This window comes from Pleurodeles waltl, chromosome 7, assembly GCF_031143425.1.
Source record: "Pleurodeles waltl isolate 20211129_DDA chromosome 7, aPleWal1.hap1.20221129, whole genome shotgun sequence".
NCBI lineage: Eukaryota > Metazoa > Chordata > Amphibia > Caudata > Salamandridae > Pleurodeles > Pleurodeles waltl.
The window spans coordinates 1,433,283,194-1,433,300,889 of record NC_090446.1 but is presented as its reverse complement, the minus strand read 5'-3'; the positions used below and the strand labels follow the sequence as shown (position 1 = coordinate 1,433,300,889).

General features: G+C 47.6%; 1 protein-coding gene across 1 annotated transcript in view; it reads right to left on the bottom strand.

Moving 5' to 3' along the window:
• The window catches only part of LOC138247427 (putative methyltransferase DDB_G0268948), a 354,679-nt gene that overhangs the window by 52,800 nt on the left and 284,183 nt on the right, over positions 1–17,696 (bottom strand). Inside the window, exon 6 of the mRNA XM_069202058.1 lies at positions 11,719–11,856. Coding sequence (XP_069058159.1) covers positions 11,719–11,856 — 138 coding nt within the window. The remainder of the gene's footprint in view (positions 1–11,718; positions 11,857–17,696) is intronic.

Sequence of the window (17,696 nt, the reverse complement as noted above, 5' to 3'; positions counted from 1 at the left end):
GTTGAGGGGGGTGTTATGGGTATGTGCAGTGGGCATGCTTTAGTGATGGGTGTCCATGCTTTGTTGTGTCATGCAGGGCTTAGTGTTGGGATGGGTGGTTTGTGTCATTAGTACATTAGTGAGGAGTTGGAGTGATAGGGGAGGGGGTGAGGGTGGGGGTGTGTAATAGCATGCAGGTAGGGTGGGGGATATGATAGTTAAGATTTGACTTACCAGTGTCCATTCCTCCACCGACTCCTCCGAGGCCCTCAGGATGCATAATGGTCAAGACCTGCTCCTCCCATGTTGTTAGTTGTGGGGGGAGGAGGTGGGGGTCTGCCGCCAGTCCGCTGTACCGCGATGTTGTGCCTGGAGACCACGGAACGCACCTTCCCCCGTAGGTCGTTCCACCTCTTCCTGATGTTGTCCCGATTTCTTGGGTGCTGCCCCACTGCGTTGACCCTGTCGACTATTCTTCGCCATAGCTCCATCTTCTTAGTTATGGAGGTGTGCTGCACCTGTGATCCAAATAGCTGTGGCTCTACCCGTACGATTTCCTCCACCATGACCCTGAGCTCCTCCTCGGAGAACCTGGGGTGTCTTTGCCGTGCCATGGGGTGGTGTAGGTGATGTGTGGGGTGGTGTATGTGGTGATGAGTGTGGTGATGTGTAGTGGTGTGTGGTGTTTTGTGCGTGGATGTTGTGTGGGTGATGGTGTTGTGTGCCTCTGTGTGGTGGGGTTGTCTATTCTGTGCTCTCTCTCTCTGGCCTTCGTCAATAATTGTTAGTCATAGGGGTTTGTGGGTGATGTGGGTGTGTGTTTTATATTGTATTGGGTGTGTGGGTGTATGTGTATCAGTTGTGTGTAATTCGAATTGTCCAATGTGGCGGTGTTTTCGAGATGTGTGTGTATTTTGAGCGCGGCGGTGTGTACCGCCAATGGAATACCGCGGTTGAAAGACCGCCGCGTGGATTCGTGGGTCATGATAGCATGTGCGTGTTTATGTTCGCGTGACGGTGGAGGTTTTGTTTTTGCCAGTTTATCACTGACCTTTGGTGTGGCGGACTTGTGTGGGTGTCTGAATTTCGGCGGATTCCGAGATGTGGGTCATAATAGCTGTGGTGGATTTCCGCGGCCGTGGCGGTGTATTGGCGGTCTTCTGCACGGCGGTAAGCGGCTTTTACCGCCAATGTTGTAATGTCCCCCGTAATCTCTAGCTGTCAGAGGGATATACCCTTGTCCCAGTATGGACCACAATCCTAGTCAGTTTAAGTCACACACAATCGAAATTATTCTGTGCCCACCCTCTGGTAGCTTAGCTCTGAGCAGTAAGGCCTAACTTAGAAGGCAATGTGTAAAAATATTTTGTGCAATAAATCATACAGTAACAAAGTAAAAACACCACAAAAATACACCACACAGGATTAGAAAAATAGATAATATTTATCTGAATAAAATAAGGTTAAAATGATGAAGATTCAAAAAGCACATGTTGAAATATTACCTTTGCAAGTATAAAAAGAGTCTTAAATCTTAGAAATCAACAATTGTCTCTTGATTACACAAACTACCTGGTTTACATAAAAAAATAACATGCACGAAGACCGCAGAGGAGGAGATGCATGGAAAAATAAGGTGTGAGTTGGATTCTGGGATTCTGACACTACACAGACATTGCATAATTTCTTTTTTGGTGCACATTCTTGGTTTGTCATTGAGATGCGGCGATCTTTTTGACACCCAGGGACCATGCTAGGAAAATCCTTGACTCTCTGAAAGCGGGCATGGGTGTTGCGTATATCCGGTAGGCGATGCGTCGAAGTTTCTGCTGCAATGCAGGTGCTGAGTCAAATTTCCATTCGGGAAGGCGGGCTGCGTCATTCCGGTTCGATGTGTGTCGATTTCTCGGGCTCAAGGCAGGCTGGGTGTCATTTACGGCAGGGCGTGCATCGATTTTTGGTGCACAAGGAGTTTCTTGAAGAGTTTAAGTTTTTTTGGCCCTGAGACTTCAGAAAACAGGAGGCAAGCTCATTCCAAGCCCTTGAAGAGAACTTCTCAGCAATGTCAGATGCCAGCAGGGCTTCAGTGCTTCTCAGCAAAGCAGTCCAGATGAGTCCTTTGGGCAGCCAGGCAGTTCCTCTTGACATGTTGCAGGTTCAGGCCCAGAAGTGTCTGAGTTGGTGGAGTCAGAGGCCCAGTCTATACACCCAAAATCCCTTTCACGTGAGGGAAAATTCTATGAGTGGTTTTGAAGAGCCCAAGTTCCTTTCAGTACAGATCTGTCTACCAGGACCCCAGTAGGAGGTTTGTAAGTCGATTGTGTGAGGACAGGCCACAAGCCTTTGAAATGTAAGTGCCAGGCCGTCCTCTTTTCCAGCCCAGGAAGGCCCATTCAGTATGCAGATGAGTGCATGTGTGACTCAGTGTCCTGTGTTTGTTGTTGTCTGGGTGAAATGCACAAGGGAGCTGTCAACCAGCACAGCCCACACATTGATTGAAGACAGTTTGTAAGGCACAGATGGATTTTAAATGCAGAGAAATGCTCATTTTCTAAAAGTTTAATTTCTAAAATAGTAGTTTAAAATACGACCTCACGAGCCAGCAGGATGTTCTATTACCATTGTGGCCATATTCAACATGACCTGGTTACCCCTTTCTGATCAGAATTTACCACTCAAAACGTTTATGAGGGCAGTACTAATGCTAGTCTATGAAAGGAGCAGGCCTCTTAGTAGTAGAAAATGAGGTTAGGGGTTGTTCACTACCAGGAAATATAAAACACATATGTACATGTCCTGCTGATTACCTACATTGCACCCTGCCCTGTGGGTTACCTAGGGGCCTACCTTAGGGGTGACATATATGTAGAAAAAGGGGAGTTTAAGGCATGGCAAGTACTTTTAAATGCCATGTCGAACTGGCAGTGAAATCGCACACCCAGGCCTTGCAGTGGCAGGTCTGAGACATGGTTAAGGGGCTACTTGTGTGGGTGGCACAATCAGTGCTGCAGGACCACTAGTAGCATTCAATTTACAGGCCCTGGGCACATGCAGTGCACTTTACTAGGGAATTATAAGTAACTCAAATATGCCAATTGGGGATGAATCAATTTCACAATTTGTAAGGGAAAGAGCATATTCACCTTAGCACTTTTTAGCAGTGGTAAAGTGCACTAAGTCCTAAAACCAGCAATAACAGTGTCAGAAAAGTGAAGGGAGGCAGGCAATAAGTTTGGAGATGACCACCCTAAGGCTGTCAGGTCTAACACAAACCAATACAAATTGCGTGTGTCGATACACTATGCACAAACACACATCAAATACACATACATAAACTGATGTATTTGCTATGTGAATCACTACGATTGCTGTAATTCATATGTTTTCCATTTCAGGTAAATTAATTATGCCCACTTTGGTATCTTATATAATCATACATTTATGTTCAGAGTGTGTAGGCTTTCCTAGGCTATCTGAGTCAGCCTTAGCCATCCAAGCTATCACACTGCAAAATGGATCTGTGGCACGCACACTATGAATGTATTGCCCCAGGGGGGACATGGCTAGGGAAGCCAAGATGTCGGACGCGTAGTCCGTGTGCTCCGACGGGGCCTTGCAATTATCCTCAAAAACGGAGCCCCGCCAGAGTGAATTTGGCGCCTGAGAAGTGCTGATCTGCTGCTAGAGATAGCGGTGTCGCATGAGGAAGAGCCGCTTGACTTGGGGGGGCCAGGAGCCAGAAACCCTGCCGCACCTGGGGCCTACCGGGAGCTCGAGTAAACGTAGACGCCGAATGGCAGGACTCGAATGACTGAACAGAGGAGGCACGGACATATAAGGCGAGTGGAATGCTGGCGACCCCTGCCCCCGGGTGAACGAGCAGAGCGGAGGACGGCTACCCTCGCTTGGTCGAACGGAGGGAGTGACGCCCGTCTATTGAGGTCGTAACAAGCGGAGCGGAGGGAGAGGGCCTGCCCCTGAGTGTGGGGGACACTGTCGGCTCCTGAGAAGTGCTGATCTGCCGCTAGAGATAGCGGTACCACGTGAGGAAGAGCCGCTTGACTTGGGGGGGCCAGGAGCCAGAAACCCCGCCGCACCTGGGGCCTACCGAGAGCTCGAGTAAACGTAGAAGCCGGACGGCAGGGCTCGAATGACTAAACAGAGGAGGCGCGGACATATAAGCCGAGGGGAATGCTAGCGACCCCTGCCACCGAGTGAACGAGCAGAACGGAGGACGACCACCCTCGCTTGACTGAACGGAGGGAGCGACGCCCGCCTATTGTAACAAGCGGAGCGGAGGGAGCGGGCCTGCCGCTGAGCGTGGGGGACGATGCCAGTTCCTGAGAAGTGCTGATCTGCCGCTAGAGATAGCGATATTGCGTGAGAAAGAGCTGCTTGACTTGGGAGGACCTGGAGCCAGAAACCCCGCCGCACCTGGGGCCTACCGGGAGCTAGAGTAAACGTAGACGCCGAATGGCAGGGCTCGAATGACTGAACAGAGGAGGCGCGGACATATAAGACGAGTGGAACGCTAGGGACCCCTGCCCCCGGGTGAACGAGCAGAACGGAGGACGACCACCCTTGCTTGACTGAACGGAGGGAGTGACGCCCGCCTATTGAGGTTGGAACAAGCGGAGCGGAGGGAGCGGGCCTGCCCCTGAGCGCGGGAGACGCTGTCGGCTCCTGAGAAGTGCTGATCTGCCGCTAGAGATAGCGGTGTCGCATGAAGAGGAGCCGCTTGACTTGGGGGGGACCTGGAGCCAGAAACTCCGCCGCACCTGGGGCCTACCGGGAGCTCGAGTAAACGTAGATGCCGAACGGCACGTCTCGAAAAACTGAACAGAGTAGGCGCGGACATATAAGGCGAGTGGAATGCTAGTGACCCCTGTCCCCGGGTGAACGAGCAGAACGGGGGACGACTACCCTCGCTTGGCCGAACGGAGGGAGTGACGCCCGCCTATTGAGGTCGTAACAAGTGGAGCAGAGGGAGCGGGCCTGTCCCTGAGCGTGGGGGACGCTGTCGGCTCTCCCCCGAGGCGCAGTAAATCGCCGGCATGCGGGGTGCAGGGCCTGGCGGGGAACAGCGGCCCAACCCTCTGCAAGTAAAGGGCCTGGGCCCGGAAGATAAAACACGGTGGGTGGATGCCACCCACCAGCTGAGGCCCCCCTGAAGAGGAGAGAGGAGGACCGACACAGAGGAAGTACGGGCGGGGAAGGAGCCGATGCTGAAGAACTGACTCCGCACAATACAGCAACCCAGGTGAGCGAAGCCCTAGCCAAGGCCAAGGAAGAGGGGAGAACCCAAGATCACAACCGAAGAAAGGACAACAAAAGTACGCTAGGAAGAATTAGGAACTAATAGGACGCCCCCAAGGCTCACAGCCAGAGAGACTATGATCGCGCATCGGAGAGAAGCGGAGAAGCTGAACAAATAATAAAGAGGCGATACAGGACCTCGGCCTAACGGGGGCGAGCCCACGAACACCAGTGAGACTGAGGTGGGGGGCATGAGGAAGCCAACAACATGGGGAGATAGTTGACAACTACCCCACAAGCAAAAGAACCGAGAGAGCAAGAATCAGGGAGAGCCTGGCAAAGGGCGAAACTGACCTGTGACGCAGCCCGTGCACTGAGGAGCAGCACCACATATGCATAAACAACTCAGGCGAGTGGTACGGCTCCCAACAGAACCACCGGGGGGTTAAAACAGATGGCAGTAGAAGCACACAGAGGCCCGAGGTACAAGTGATATCCAAGGCTGGAACCCAATATAACAGCACTGATGACATCAAAAAGCCGCCGAGGAGGGAAAAAAATGGAGCGTCAGGCACTTGATGGTAGTAGAGGTGGAGACAAGCATGAACCAACACAATCCACGATGCAGGAAAATTTGGACAAAATCCTAGGAGCAATAGAAGACACAAAAACCACACTGCAACACAACATCAGTCAGGTCGCAGTGGAAGTGGGTCTCCTCCGAGCAGATCATCAAAAGCTAGCAGACAGGGTTGAAGACACAGAGAAGATCCTGACACATATAATCCCGAGACAAAAGGACTTGGAAGCCACTGTACTGCACTTGACAGGTAGAATAACAAGGTTGGAACAAAGAGCAGAAGATGCAGAGGGACGAAGCCGAAAGAACAATGTACGAGTGGTGGGTCTGCCAGAAGGAACAGAGGGCACAAACATGGTGGAATACCTGGAGAAGTGGATGAAGGAGACAGTAGCTCCAGACTGCCTGACACCATTCTTCGCGCTAGAGAGAGCGCACCGAGTTCCTGCGAGACAGCCGGCACCAGGTCGACCGCCAAGGGTGGTGATAGCACGTCTGCTACATTATAGAGACAGGGACATCCTGCTCCAGAGGACTACGGAGATGGGCCCCCACAGAGTAGGCAACGGAGAAGTGACCCTCTTCCCATACTTTACTCTTGAGGTTCAAAATAGGAGAGCCTCCTTTATGGGAGTAAAGAGAGCACTGAGAGAAGAGGGAATACAGTACTCACTCATCTTCCCGGCCAAACTGAAGGTGATGATCGACGGTAGCACCAAGTTCTTCCCTAGTCCAGAGGAAGCCTGGGAATGGCTGGAGGCCCGAGGAAGCAGCGGAAAGCAAACTGAGGGCCCAGGGCGTGATCCCACCTACCCGGCCAGAGGCGGGAACAAGAGGACGAGACGCAGACCCCGCTCACAAGCTGGACCATCACAGACTCAGAAAGACCTGAGTAAAAAAGAGGCCCTAAGAGCAGCAGCCTCAATGAACAAAGAAACTTCACCAAAGAGGAAAATTGACGATGAATCGGATGACACAGCAGCATCATCTGCGGAGAGCACCTGCGGCTCAGAGAACCAGCTGATAGTGACACTGCAGACGGCAGACGAATTAGGGTGATTGTGGTGCAGCCGCGCACCAAGGCGGGGCACACCGACCAGAATTAAGACCCCAACAGACTCTGTACCAGCCCCCCCAACAGACTTCTCGCCTATTCAGTAGAATGGCTAGAACTAGACAGACTTGTTGTATTAAGTTGCTCGTTGCCACATTTTTTCTGGACACCCTACAGTTAGGGAGGGGCCCTGGGGCGGGGGAGTTGGGGTTGCGTAAGTTTGGAACCAAAAGGTGCATAAACCGAAAATATCATACACACGTGGGTTGCCAGAACACACAACAGAGAGAAGAGATTAATGGGAGGGGGTGGGACCAGCATCCCTCACAGACATACCCAGATGACAGACTATAGCATCCTGACATGGAACGTACGGGGAATGGGGTCACCGGCAAAACGACACAAAGTATTGGCCTACTTGAAAAGAAGAGGCATACATGTAGCAATGCTTCAAGAAACCCACCTGACAACGAACGAGGTAGAAAAGTTAAAACGCCACCGGGTACTCGTCTTACTCCAGGGGGGCGCTGATTTGGATCTGTGCTGGTGTGCCTTTTGAAGCGAGCTCAATTGAGGTAGATCGGGAGGGCAGATTTGTGGTGGTGGAGGGACGATTACATGGGATCCCAATAATGCTGGGAAGCATCTATGCCCCCAACCAAGATCAAGCACCCTTCCTGCAGCGTCTCTCGAGCCGCATCACCTGCCAACAAAATGGAGACTTATTAATAGGAGGAGACTTTAATAGTGTCATGAATGTAGACTTAGATCGCTCTTTACCTCCACTACAGGGGGCAGTGACACATAAAACAACGAAGAAAGTAAGAGAGTGGATAGAAGCATGGGGAATGGTAGATATCTGGCAAGAACAACACCCAAACGAAAAGGATTACTCCTTTTACTCTGCACTACACCAATTACACACTAGAATCGACAGGGTGGTATGTACTACTGAGATAGCAAGAGGTATCTTTCATACTGAATACCTGGGACGAACAATATCAGACCACAACCCGCTTTTGGTGAGATGGAGACTAGATGAGGATAGGCCCCCCATTCCGATCTGGAGACTTCCACCAACAGCATTAGAAGATCAGACATTTAGAGAAAATCTTAGATCCCACCTAGAAGACCAAATTAACATAAACAAAGGATCAATGTCTTCTAGGTATCTAGAATGAGAGGCACTAAAGGTGGAGGTGAGGGGCTGCAGTATAGGGCAGACAGTCTGGATTAAGCACACACTAGAACGAGAAGTAATCAAGCTTGAGGACGCAATACACAGGTGGGAAAAGAAAGTGCACAAGAGTGCACAAGAAAGGGAAGAGTACGAACAGGTGATGAAGTCCTACTCCTGCGCTGAGGAACAGCTACAATGCCACTGTTACCAGAAACACTTGGCCACAGTACAAGCAGAAGAGGGTAGATCGGGGAAGATGCTAGCATGGCTGGTGAAAGCAGGAGGAGAGGGAACACCTATAGTGAGTGTACGCAACATGAGAGGAAACAACAGATTCCAACCTGGACCCATTAACAAGGCCTTTAAAGAGTATTACACTCACCTATATAGGGAACCAGACGAACTAGAGAAAGACAGACTAACGGAATTCTTACGATCACTCCCGCTCCCGACCTTAGACAGGGGAGAAGGTGAAACACTAGGGGGACCAATTACGAAGGAAGAGGTACTGGAGGCTATCACACAGCTGGCCCCAGGCAAAACACCAGGAACTGATGGGTTGCCAATGGATTTTTACAAGAAATACCCCAAGATATTGGCCCCACAGCTGGTAGACCTTTATGCAGAGGCACTACACAGAGGCCTTCTCCCAGACACACTAAGGGAAGCAGTGGTGATTCCACTGCCCAAAATAAAGACTAACGAGGCCTCAGTTACCAACTTTAGACCACTTTCAATGTTAAACAACGATTTTAAAATCCTCAGCAAAATCCTAGCTAACCGGCTGCTGCAACATATACCAGCTCTGGTACATGTGGACCAAAACAGGTTTGTACCGAATCGCAAAACATCACTCAGCCTCCGTCGACTCTTTGCCATCTTACAGATGCCAGCAGAAGCGAAGCCACCCAAAGGGATGTTGCTGGCTATAGACTTTGAGAAAGCATTTGACTCGATCCACTGGGATTACCTAAGAGTAGTAATGCTAAAGATGGGTATGGGAGACAAATGGGTAAAATGGGTAGACCTGCTCTACACAGCCCCACAAGCGAGAGTCAAGACAGGGAAAGTTATCTCAACCCCCTACACCATTCATAGGGGAACCAGGCAGGGATGTCCATTATCACCGCTACTGTTTGCCCTGGCCATTGAACTGCTAGCCACCTACTTCCGTAGGGAGGGTAAAGACAGAGGGGTGAGATGGGGAGGGAGTGAACACAATATCTCACTCTATGCCGACGATATCCTAATCTACCTTAATGACGGGGACACTGGACTTCAATGGGCCTTACAGGCCCTGGACAGATTTGCTGAGCTATCAGGGCTAAAACTTAATAGAAGCAAAACATACGTTTTTCCGATCACAAAGGGCTGTACCCAGCCAGCGACATTCCCGGAGACAGTGGTATGGGTTCCTGACACATTTAGGTACCTAGGCATCCAGGTGTATCATGACCAGATCGATCTGTGGGAGGGTAACCTTGGCAGGGCGCTCGGCTCTCTAAGAGCATCCGTAGGGTTCTGGAGAACCCTGAAACTCTCCATAATGGCCAGAACAGCACTAACCAAAATGATCATGTTACCTCGCCTCCTTTACTATTTTACTAACTTACCGATATTGATCCCAATGCAATGGTTTAACGAACTAAACTCACTACTCAGAGAGCTAGTCTGGGACGGAGGCCGAAGTCGCACAGCACTATCTACATTATGTAGACCAACTACTGAGGGAGGACTGGGAGTTCCCGACTTTGAGTTATATTATTTAGCTTGTCAATTACAGTGGTCAGCCAGATGAAATGCAGGGGAGGGCAAGCTAGAAAGACACACGGGGAGCAGAGTGTTAAGCATGGAAGAGATCATATCAGAAATGATAGGACGAAAGCTGAAGTTACAAGGAAAAAGCATGTTGACGAAAGAAGCATTGATGTGCTGGAAGAGATGTTCAAAGAGGATAGGAATAGGTAAACCCTACTCCCCGGCATTACCACTACATGTGTTGAAGGCAGAGACAATCGATGGGAAATGAATGGACACAGTTCTAGGACCCTGGACAAGGGCTGGAATAGGGACGATAGGAGACCTATTTGAGGAGGGGGTACTGAGCTCATTCACTGAGTTAGTAGAAAAAAAAGGGGTTCCCAGAGGTCAGTTCCTAGTGCACCAAAGACTAACCCATATTATACAAGAACACTGGGAAACGGTTAACGCAGAACCCACCACGCACTGCATGTTACACCAACTACTGACAATAGGGACAGAAGCCCAGCAAATCACCAAGCTATACAAAACACAAATTGAAGGCACATTAGACCAATTGAGACCATTGAGAGATAAATGGGAAAGAACCCTTGGAAAAGACCTCACAGACTGGGAATGGAGGAAAATGCTGGCGTACCCAAAGAAAGTATTGAGAAATACCCGTTTAAGATATAACCAGTATAACTACACTCGTAGGACATATCTCACCCCACAGCGCTTAACCCGTATATATGGGGGCACCCCGGCGGAATGCCCCAGATGTGGTGTGGCGAGTGCTGATCTGGACCATATGGTATGGCAGTGCCCAGGGATCCAAACTGGATGGGGACTGGTGACAAATGACCTAGAGAAGCTAGTGGGATGCCCAATGCCACAGACCCCGGCGATATGCTTGGTAGGCCTGAAACAATACCTCAAAATCGAGAAGGTACAGGAGCGGTACATAGATACTGCACTAGTACTATATAGGCGGCCAATAGCAGCAGGCTGGAAATCCACTAAGGCCCCAGTAATAACGGAGTGGAGGCGGGATGTAGAGAGATGGGCGAGGGCTGTATTACAGGTCCTGAAGAGCGAGGAAGCAAGAGGGTTGCACCAAAAACCAATAGCCCAGGCCTGGGAAGAGATATTGGCAAATTGGAGAACCGAAGTAATGGAAGAAAACAAGGACACAGAAGGCTCAGATTAGCAACTGGCAAGTGAAATAAGAAGGGACTAATGAATAGTAAATGACCCAACTTATCAATAGAAAGGGTGAGAACTAATCAAGAGCAGGATGGTATAAGACAATGCTCCAAACTGCACCCACATAAAAAGACATTTGGGAAAATGGCACCGGAAGTTTAGGTTCATGTTTAAGTTTAGATAAGCCGACAGGATAACAGTAAGGACCAATCAATGACTACACCTCAATAAACTGAATGCAGAATAAGACATCGAACATATATGAAGCGAATAACAATGACGCATGTCTGTTTGGTGTTGAGAATTGTAACCTATAGGTGACCTAACTCACTATGCCATAGGTTATCACATATCTCAGGCTCATTTCTCTCCAATGGACTGTTATTCTCTCTTAAACTGGCACCTCTAAGCTCCTTAACAACATACCTTCCCAATACCATACATAAACGAAACCCTCCTTGCTGATTGTTTTCAGTCAACACTCATGCTCAACTTACCCCCACTCTTTTAGATTAGGATAGACGTTTGAACACAGTATTAATGCTCACCTTGCAAGGACAAAATGTCTGATGATAAGTAATAGCCATGGCCCTAGCTTCCAAGAAGTCCCACATGAACAAGAGTTTGAGATGTCACTTTGGGAATGCTCAGAAAGCCCGCTGGGTATTTTAATAGATTTTTATTTTCATTATGTGATTATGTAAACAACTACTTTTTTTTTACCTTTCTTGTAGTTTTTGTAGAAAATCTTTTCCAGCCTCTGGATTATCAGAGAATTTGTACTGGAACAAGAAGACCGACTCCATGAAACCGACCACAGCAGAAACAGGCATGGTTCTCTTCATGACAATATTACTAATTCTGTAAAAGAAATGCATACTTTGTAACACCACCTTGCATCATAGATTTATTTATTCATTATCACTTAGTAGACTTGCTTGTGGTTGTCAAGATTATGAAACCCTGAGTTGGATTATGAAGATATGAAGGACCATGTTATGTAAGAGAATAGAGGAAACAGTATTCTTTTTTAGGCGAGGGGTTCCTTTTAAAACAAAGAGCTCGATTTACGTTATCAATAATGACTCTCTTCTTGGAGGAAGAGCAACCCACTGCTGCAACGTCTTCCTCCCATAAAGCCCTACATTGCAGGTAACACCTGCAGCTGTGTTTCTATTTATTTCACGATGTGCAAATGGTCCTGAGTTGAGTTAAATTAAATATTGTCCATTTCTTATGCAATTTTTCTAAGTACATTTTCACAAATGGATAGTTTCCACACACATGCCAGAGCTATTTGAGTCCTTAAGTAACTAGAGGAATATTGATGAGAGGCTTGCGCTGGCCTTGTGTCATGTGGTGTGACACAAGGCCGGTGCAAGCAGTAAGTCATATTTAAAAAATGACGTATCGTCAGAAATGCATAATTTTTTATGGTTTGTGTGGGTAAAATGTACACTGTATTCAGCTGCGTCACACATTACTTTATGCAATATAGGCGTTCCCCTGCAAACTCCTATGCAAATGTAACATAGTAGTATTTATGGGTGTAGCACTGCGCCACTCATCACGTGGAAGCGCAATGCGAAGGCCGAAATGCCCCAAAATGACTGTGCATTGTCAAACCAGGGATAAGAAATTACACCTTAGCTTTGGTATGAAATGAAAACATCAACATGACAAACAGCTTGTCAAGCTCACATATCCATGGAGGTAGTCATACTGAAACTTGGAGTAGCTAGGAAACCACCACCACAAAGGTAGCAAAGGAGAAGGGAGCATGTTTTCTGGCAACTCATATCCCTCATTGACCTCAGGGAGGAGGAAGTCATACAGTTCTACAGACTCAAGAGGGAGCTCATCTTGGAATTGCCAAAGAAGGTTATGCCAAGTCTCCAGCCACCAACTTCAAGGCCCAATAACATTCCACCACTTGTCAAAATGATGGTTGTGCTCCACATGCTGGTATCAGGCACATTACAACTCACAACAGCCGATTGGCAGGAATTTCCCAGTGGGCATTTTCCCTGTTTATACCATCTGTTCTGGATGCCATCATAAAACCCACACCACAGTACTTTCTTTTCCCTAAAACAACACAACAACAAAGGATTCTGCGCCATACCTGGATTCGCTCATGTTCTTGGAGCCATTGATTGCACACATATACTATTGGGGCGCCCTGCTGCAACATCCCATCTCTCCCAAAACCACAAGCACATACCCCATCAATGTCCAGGCTATTGCGGATCATCAAGAAATGTTCATAAATTTGCTGGCCAAACATCCTGGAAGTGCACATGATGTGCTACTGTACTGTCAATGACTAGTTTCAGAATGGCGGATAAGGGGATGGCCTATTTATTGGTAAGAAAATCAGACATATAAATTATACTAACGAAGAAGTAGTAATGCATGACATTATAGACATCCCTTTGTTGGCGTATGGATCGCCTGTCATGTGCACATAGTGGGAATAACTTACTCCTACATGTACTCAATGATGTCCCCATGTGTCATTCACTCACTAATCCTGCAATAGAAGTAGCAAAAAATCCACTGTGATGGGTATCATCTCATCTCACACTGTGTGAGTGGACAGAACCGTATTTTATGCACTGATTAACAAATAAACACACACATCATGTAGTTCACATGTAGGGTTAATATGAGAAGAAAAGGAACATATCATGTAAGTGTGAGATGTGTGCATGTTCAATTTTGTATGTAGTGTTGCCAGTTAGCTACAGTTTCACAAAACATGCATGCGTTGATAAAATCATGCATCCCTTAGTAAATGTGCCACACATGGCTGAAAAACTGTATGTTGACCAAAGTATCAGGAGCACTAATGCAAGAAAAAGTTGTAAATTCCATTTATGACATGCACTAAAAGTGCAGTCTCAACTATATATCTGTAATACTAAAGGAATGAAGTACACGTCTCATTCCTGCATTCTAGCTCCACACATGCACATATAAAACAACCCACACTGACATACTACATTAATTAATGTGATAGATGAGCATGCTGGTAGCTCATGTTGCCTACATTTCCTGTTTCTCAGTCCATCAATGTAAACATGACACAGTCAATGAGTATGTTCTTAAATGTGTCATAAACCAGTAAATAGCATAGAATGAAATGCAAACAAGTAAGGTATCACATTGTGGTCAGGATCCTAAAATGAACACTCTCTTGCCAAAACAAAGTTAGCAGAATCAAGGCATATAAGAACTGAATGACCCATAAGACAAAATCACATACATACATGAGAAATAAAAAAGTGTGAATAGGTTTGGAGTATAAAGGTACCTTTACCTACATCGGTTTGTCCCACATGAAATTGGCCTCCATTGCCGTACCGATTTGTTGATATTGGATTAATCAATGATGATGTGCATGACAAGAAGTCATTTTTATAATCCAAGGATACATTTTCATACACCAGTGAAGGCGCATAACCACTGTCATAATTCCCCATCATGAACTCTCCATCCACCCCCCTGTGTAGGTATATGGACAGGCAGGTTCTATGACCCGGGCCTGAAGGTTAATGACTGACAGGTCACAGGTGGGGTAATACTTATCTGATAGCCAAATGCACAAACAGGAAAGTCTAGATCAGATCCTACTGATAGGCAGCAACATTACACTGGTCCCCAGAGTTTGGGCCAAATAAACACATATGGCCAAAGGGATGCCTGCGTTCCCAAAAAACCATGAAGTTAGATGCCACATGTTGTTAGGTGCACTTAGCCAATCAGGACACAGCACTAACATCATATGCAGTGACCATGTGCTCATCAGGCCAGACATCTGGACACATACTCGCTAGCTCACATTCTGTCCAGGCCAGGTTGAGGCCCACCGGCATTCCCTATCTGGAATACAACTCCCTGACAACTGTTCACAGTTGTTTGCATTTTTATGACTTTGTTGCACCTGGAGAAATGTATAAAACCTACCCACATTCAATGTACTGCAGGAGACAATCCTCAGATTCCAGTTATGTAACTGCTGTCCCAGCCATAATGTTTAATTATTCAAACTGTTTCTTTTTTTGCCAGATGCCTCTTGTCTTTTTTTTTTTAAGGTAAATTCTCATGCTAGCAACATTTTGGTGAGCCAGCCAGGAACTGATTGGTTCTTCGGACCCGATTGTGATCAAAGGAAGTGGACTCTACCTGGACAAATTCACATTTGCGCAACAAGAAAGGTGAGCAGAAGCTGAAATTGATTGGAAGTTCTGCTGAATCCGTGGGGCATAGGTCCGTCCTGAAGACACCATCCCAAGGGTAAGAGACTACATCAGAGCCTTAGTCCTAGCATTTGGTGTGTGGTAAACTAGGAAAAAGCATAATGCGCGGAAGTCACTTTCTTGATTGTCAAGGTCCGGAAGGGTATTCACTTGGATTGCTGGGTGTAACACATCCGGTACGCTCGCCCGAGTGTAATACAGGGTTTTTAGGTTGCTGGCCGCTTGGAATGCTGGGGATGACACAGATAGTCTGCATAAAGCAATGGGTGTGACATAGAGCCAGCTCTCTAGGAGGTTCCTTCCCTTTGACCGATGGGCATGATGCAGTTAGTACACATAGGCTCTGGGTGTGATATAGGGCCCATATCTCAAACTAATTAGGTTATTCTGGTTTTGTCAGTGCCACCGGTTTCTTATCACTGGTGGCGTTTGAGAGGAGTGAGGGGTATGCTTTGCTTGGACCGTTGGGTGTGACACAGGTGGTATGCAGGACCATGGGTGTGATATGGGGGAATCAGATGTGAGGGTACTGGAGCAATCGGGATCCAAGAGATTAGGCATAGCTTGTGTTTTTGCCAAGAAGCTTCTGTGGTCATTGAAGTAAGTCTTTCTCAGCTTAAACTGTTGTAATATTTTCCCCTTGCGCTGGTATCGATAAGATTATCAGTCTGCCCTAGTCATGCACAGTGCAGAACTTCTCTTGGTCACAGGATAACGTACACTAGGGGTAGGCAGAGCTAAGGTATTGCGGATGGGTCGTTCCCCTTATTTCTGGGACCTAGTTAGCATTTCCTCTGCCAGTTGAAGTCATGTTTTGATATTATGTTGCTGGTAGACCAATGAGACTGTGTTTGCCTTGAATGTATTTTGTCCACGTTTTATTGTCTTAATAAAGATAGTGCTAGTTCATACAAACTGTTGTTTGATGTCAAAGTAAAGCACTATTTTGTCACAAAACTTCAAGTTGACGTGAACTAACAATTGCACTTTCCCCTAGGATTGTGATTCTTCATGCATTTGTTTGTTGAATATTAATTTTGATGCATCTTGAAATAACTTTCAGCTCAACCGATCTAGGGATCCCAGAAAAGCATAAGGAGAAGTGGGAACAGGCCCAACACAAGCTCTGGAAGACCACCCATGAGGAGGCCATATTGACTGCAAATGTGCAAATGGCACCAGTTATGAAGTACACTCTCTCACAGGACCAAAACTACTACAGTGGTGGAAACTAGAGTGGTTGACAGCAGCTAAAACCCATACAGTGCTACTATTGCCATAGAATGGGCCACACGGTCGACAGGTACCGACTAAGAGTACACCATGCACAGAAGTCATTGAGCCAAGGCCAGGCTATGCAGAACTCCCATTCACAGAATGAAGCCCAGAGAAAGCTGATTGCACCTTACATTCAGCCTCAGGGAAGTCAGCCCACTGCTGCACCACTGCAACAGGGGTCAGGCATTGGTAGGTGGACCAGCGCATGGCATTAGCAGGCGCAGCCACAGAACCCAGCCCAACAAGGATTGGGGCCACAGCAGGGGCAGGCATTTTGGTAAGTAATGCCTTCACACCGACGCAGAGCCCAAATGCGCAGTAAGCCTTAGCACCCCCAGTACAAAGCCACATTTTGCATACACCTTAAAATTCACTGCAGTAAAATTCAAAATAAAAAGTAAATCAACCTTTATTCACGCTTCAGGATATTCAGGATTGTTGTGTGGCTGTCGATTGGGTGTCCTCGCTGGATTCCACCATTCTGGTCTGCTGTGCGGCTGTCGATTAGTAATCCTTACTGAAATTCGTCATTTAGGGTGCCAACCAGAGCCTAGGCCCCCACTCTGCTGCTGGTCCCCCAGGGTGGGGCTAGTCAGTCAGATCCCAGGGGGAGGACAGTCTGATGAAGTGAAGCAGGGTGGCTCCCTGGCCACTGCTTAAAAGGAAGGCACCCAGGTCCAAGAACCCTCAAAACAAGCAGGACTTATTCCTATCACCAAGTCAAAAGGCCTACATTCTCAGGCCCCCAGCCAGGACTGAAACATCTTAGTCATGTAGATTCAGTGGCAATAGTGCCGACAGCGGACCCCTAGCCAAATGGGGGCCTCCATATTTGTTCCAAAATGAAATGGTCCACCAGTGTCAGGAACTAGGGCTCCCCGTGTGCTTGAGGTAGCGAAGACCACATAACGCTCACAGCAAATGCATGAGTTCCAACAGGGCACCACATGGTATCGAGTCAGTAGAAAGGGGGTTCACTAGGGCATCTGGCCACTCCAGTCCATTTCCATAATGCGGGCGAACTCCGACGAGTTTCCCACCTTGCTGCCAACTCCCCATATGACAACATTGTTTAACTCTTCTTTACCATCAGAACTTCCTAACAGCAGCTGGGGGTGGTAGACCCAAAAGGATATGGTCCAAGAGAAAAGAGGTGCCAGC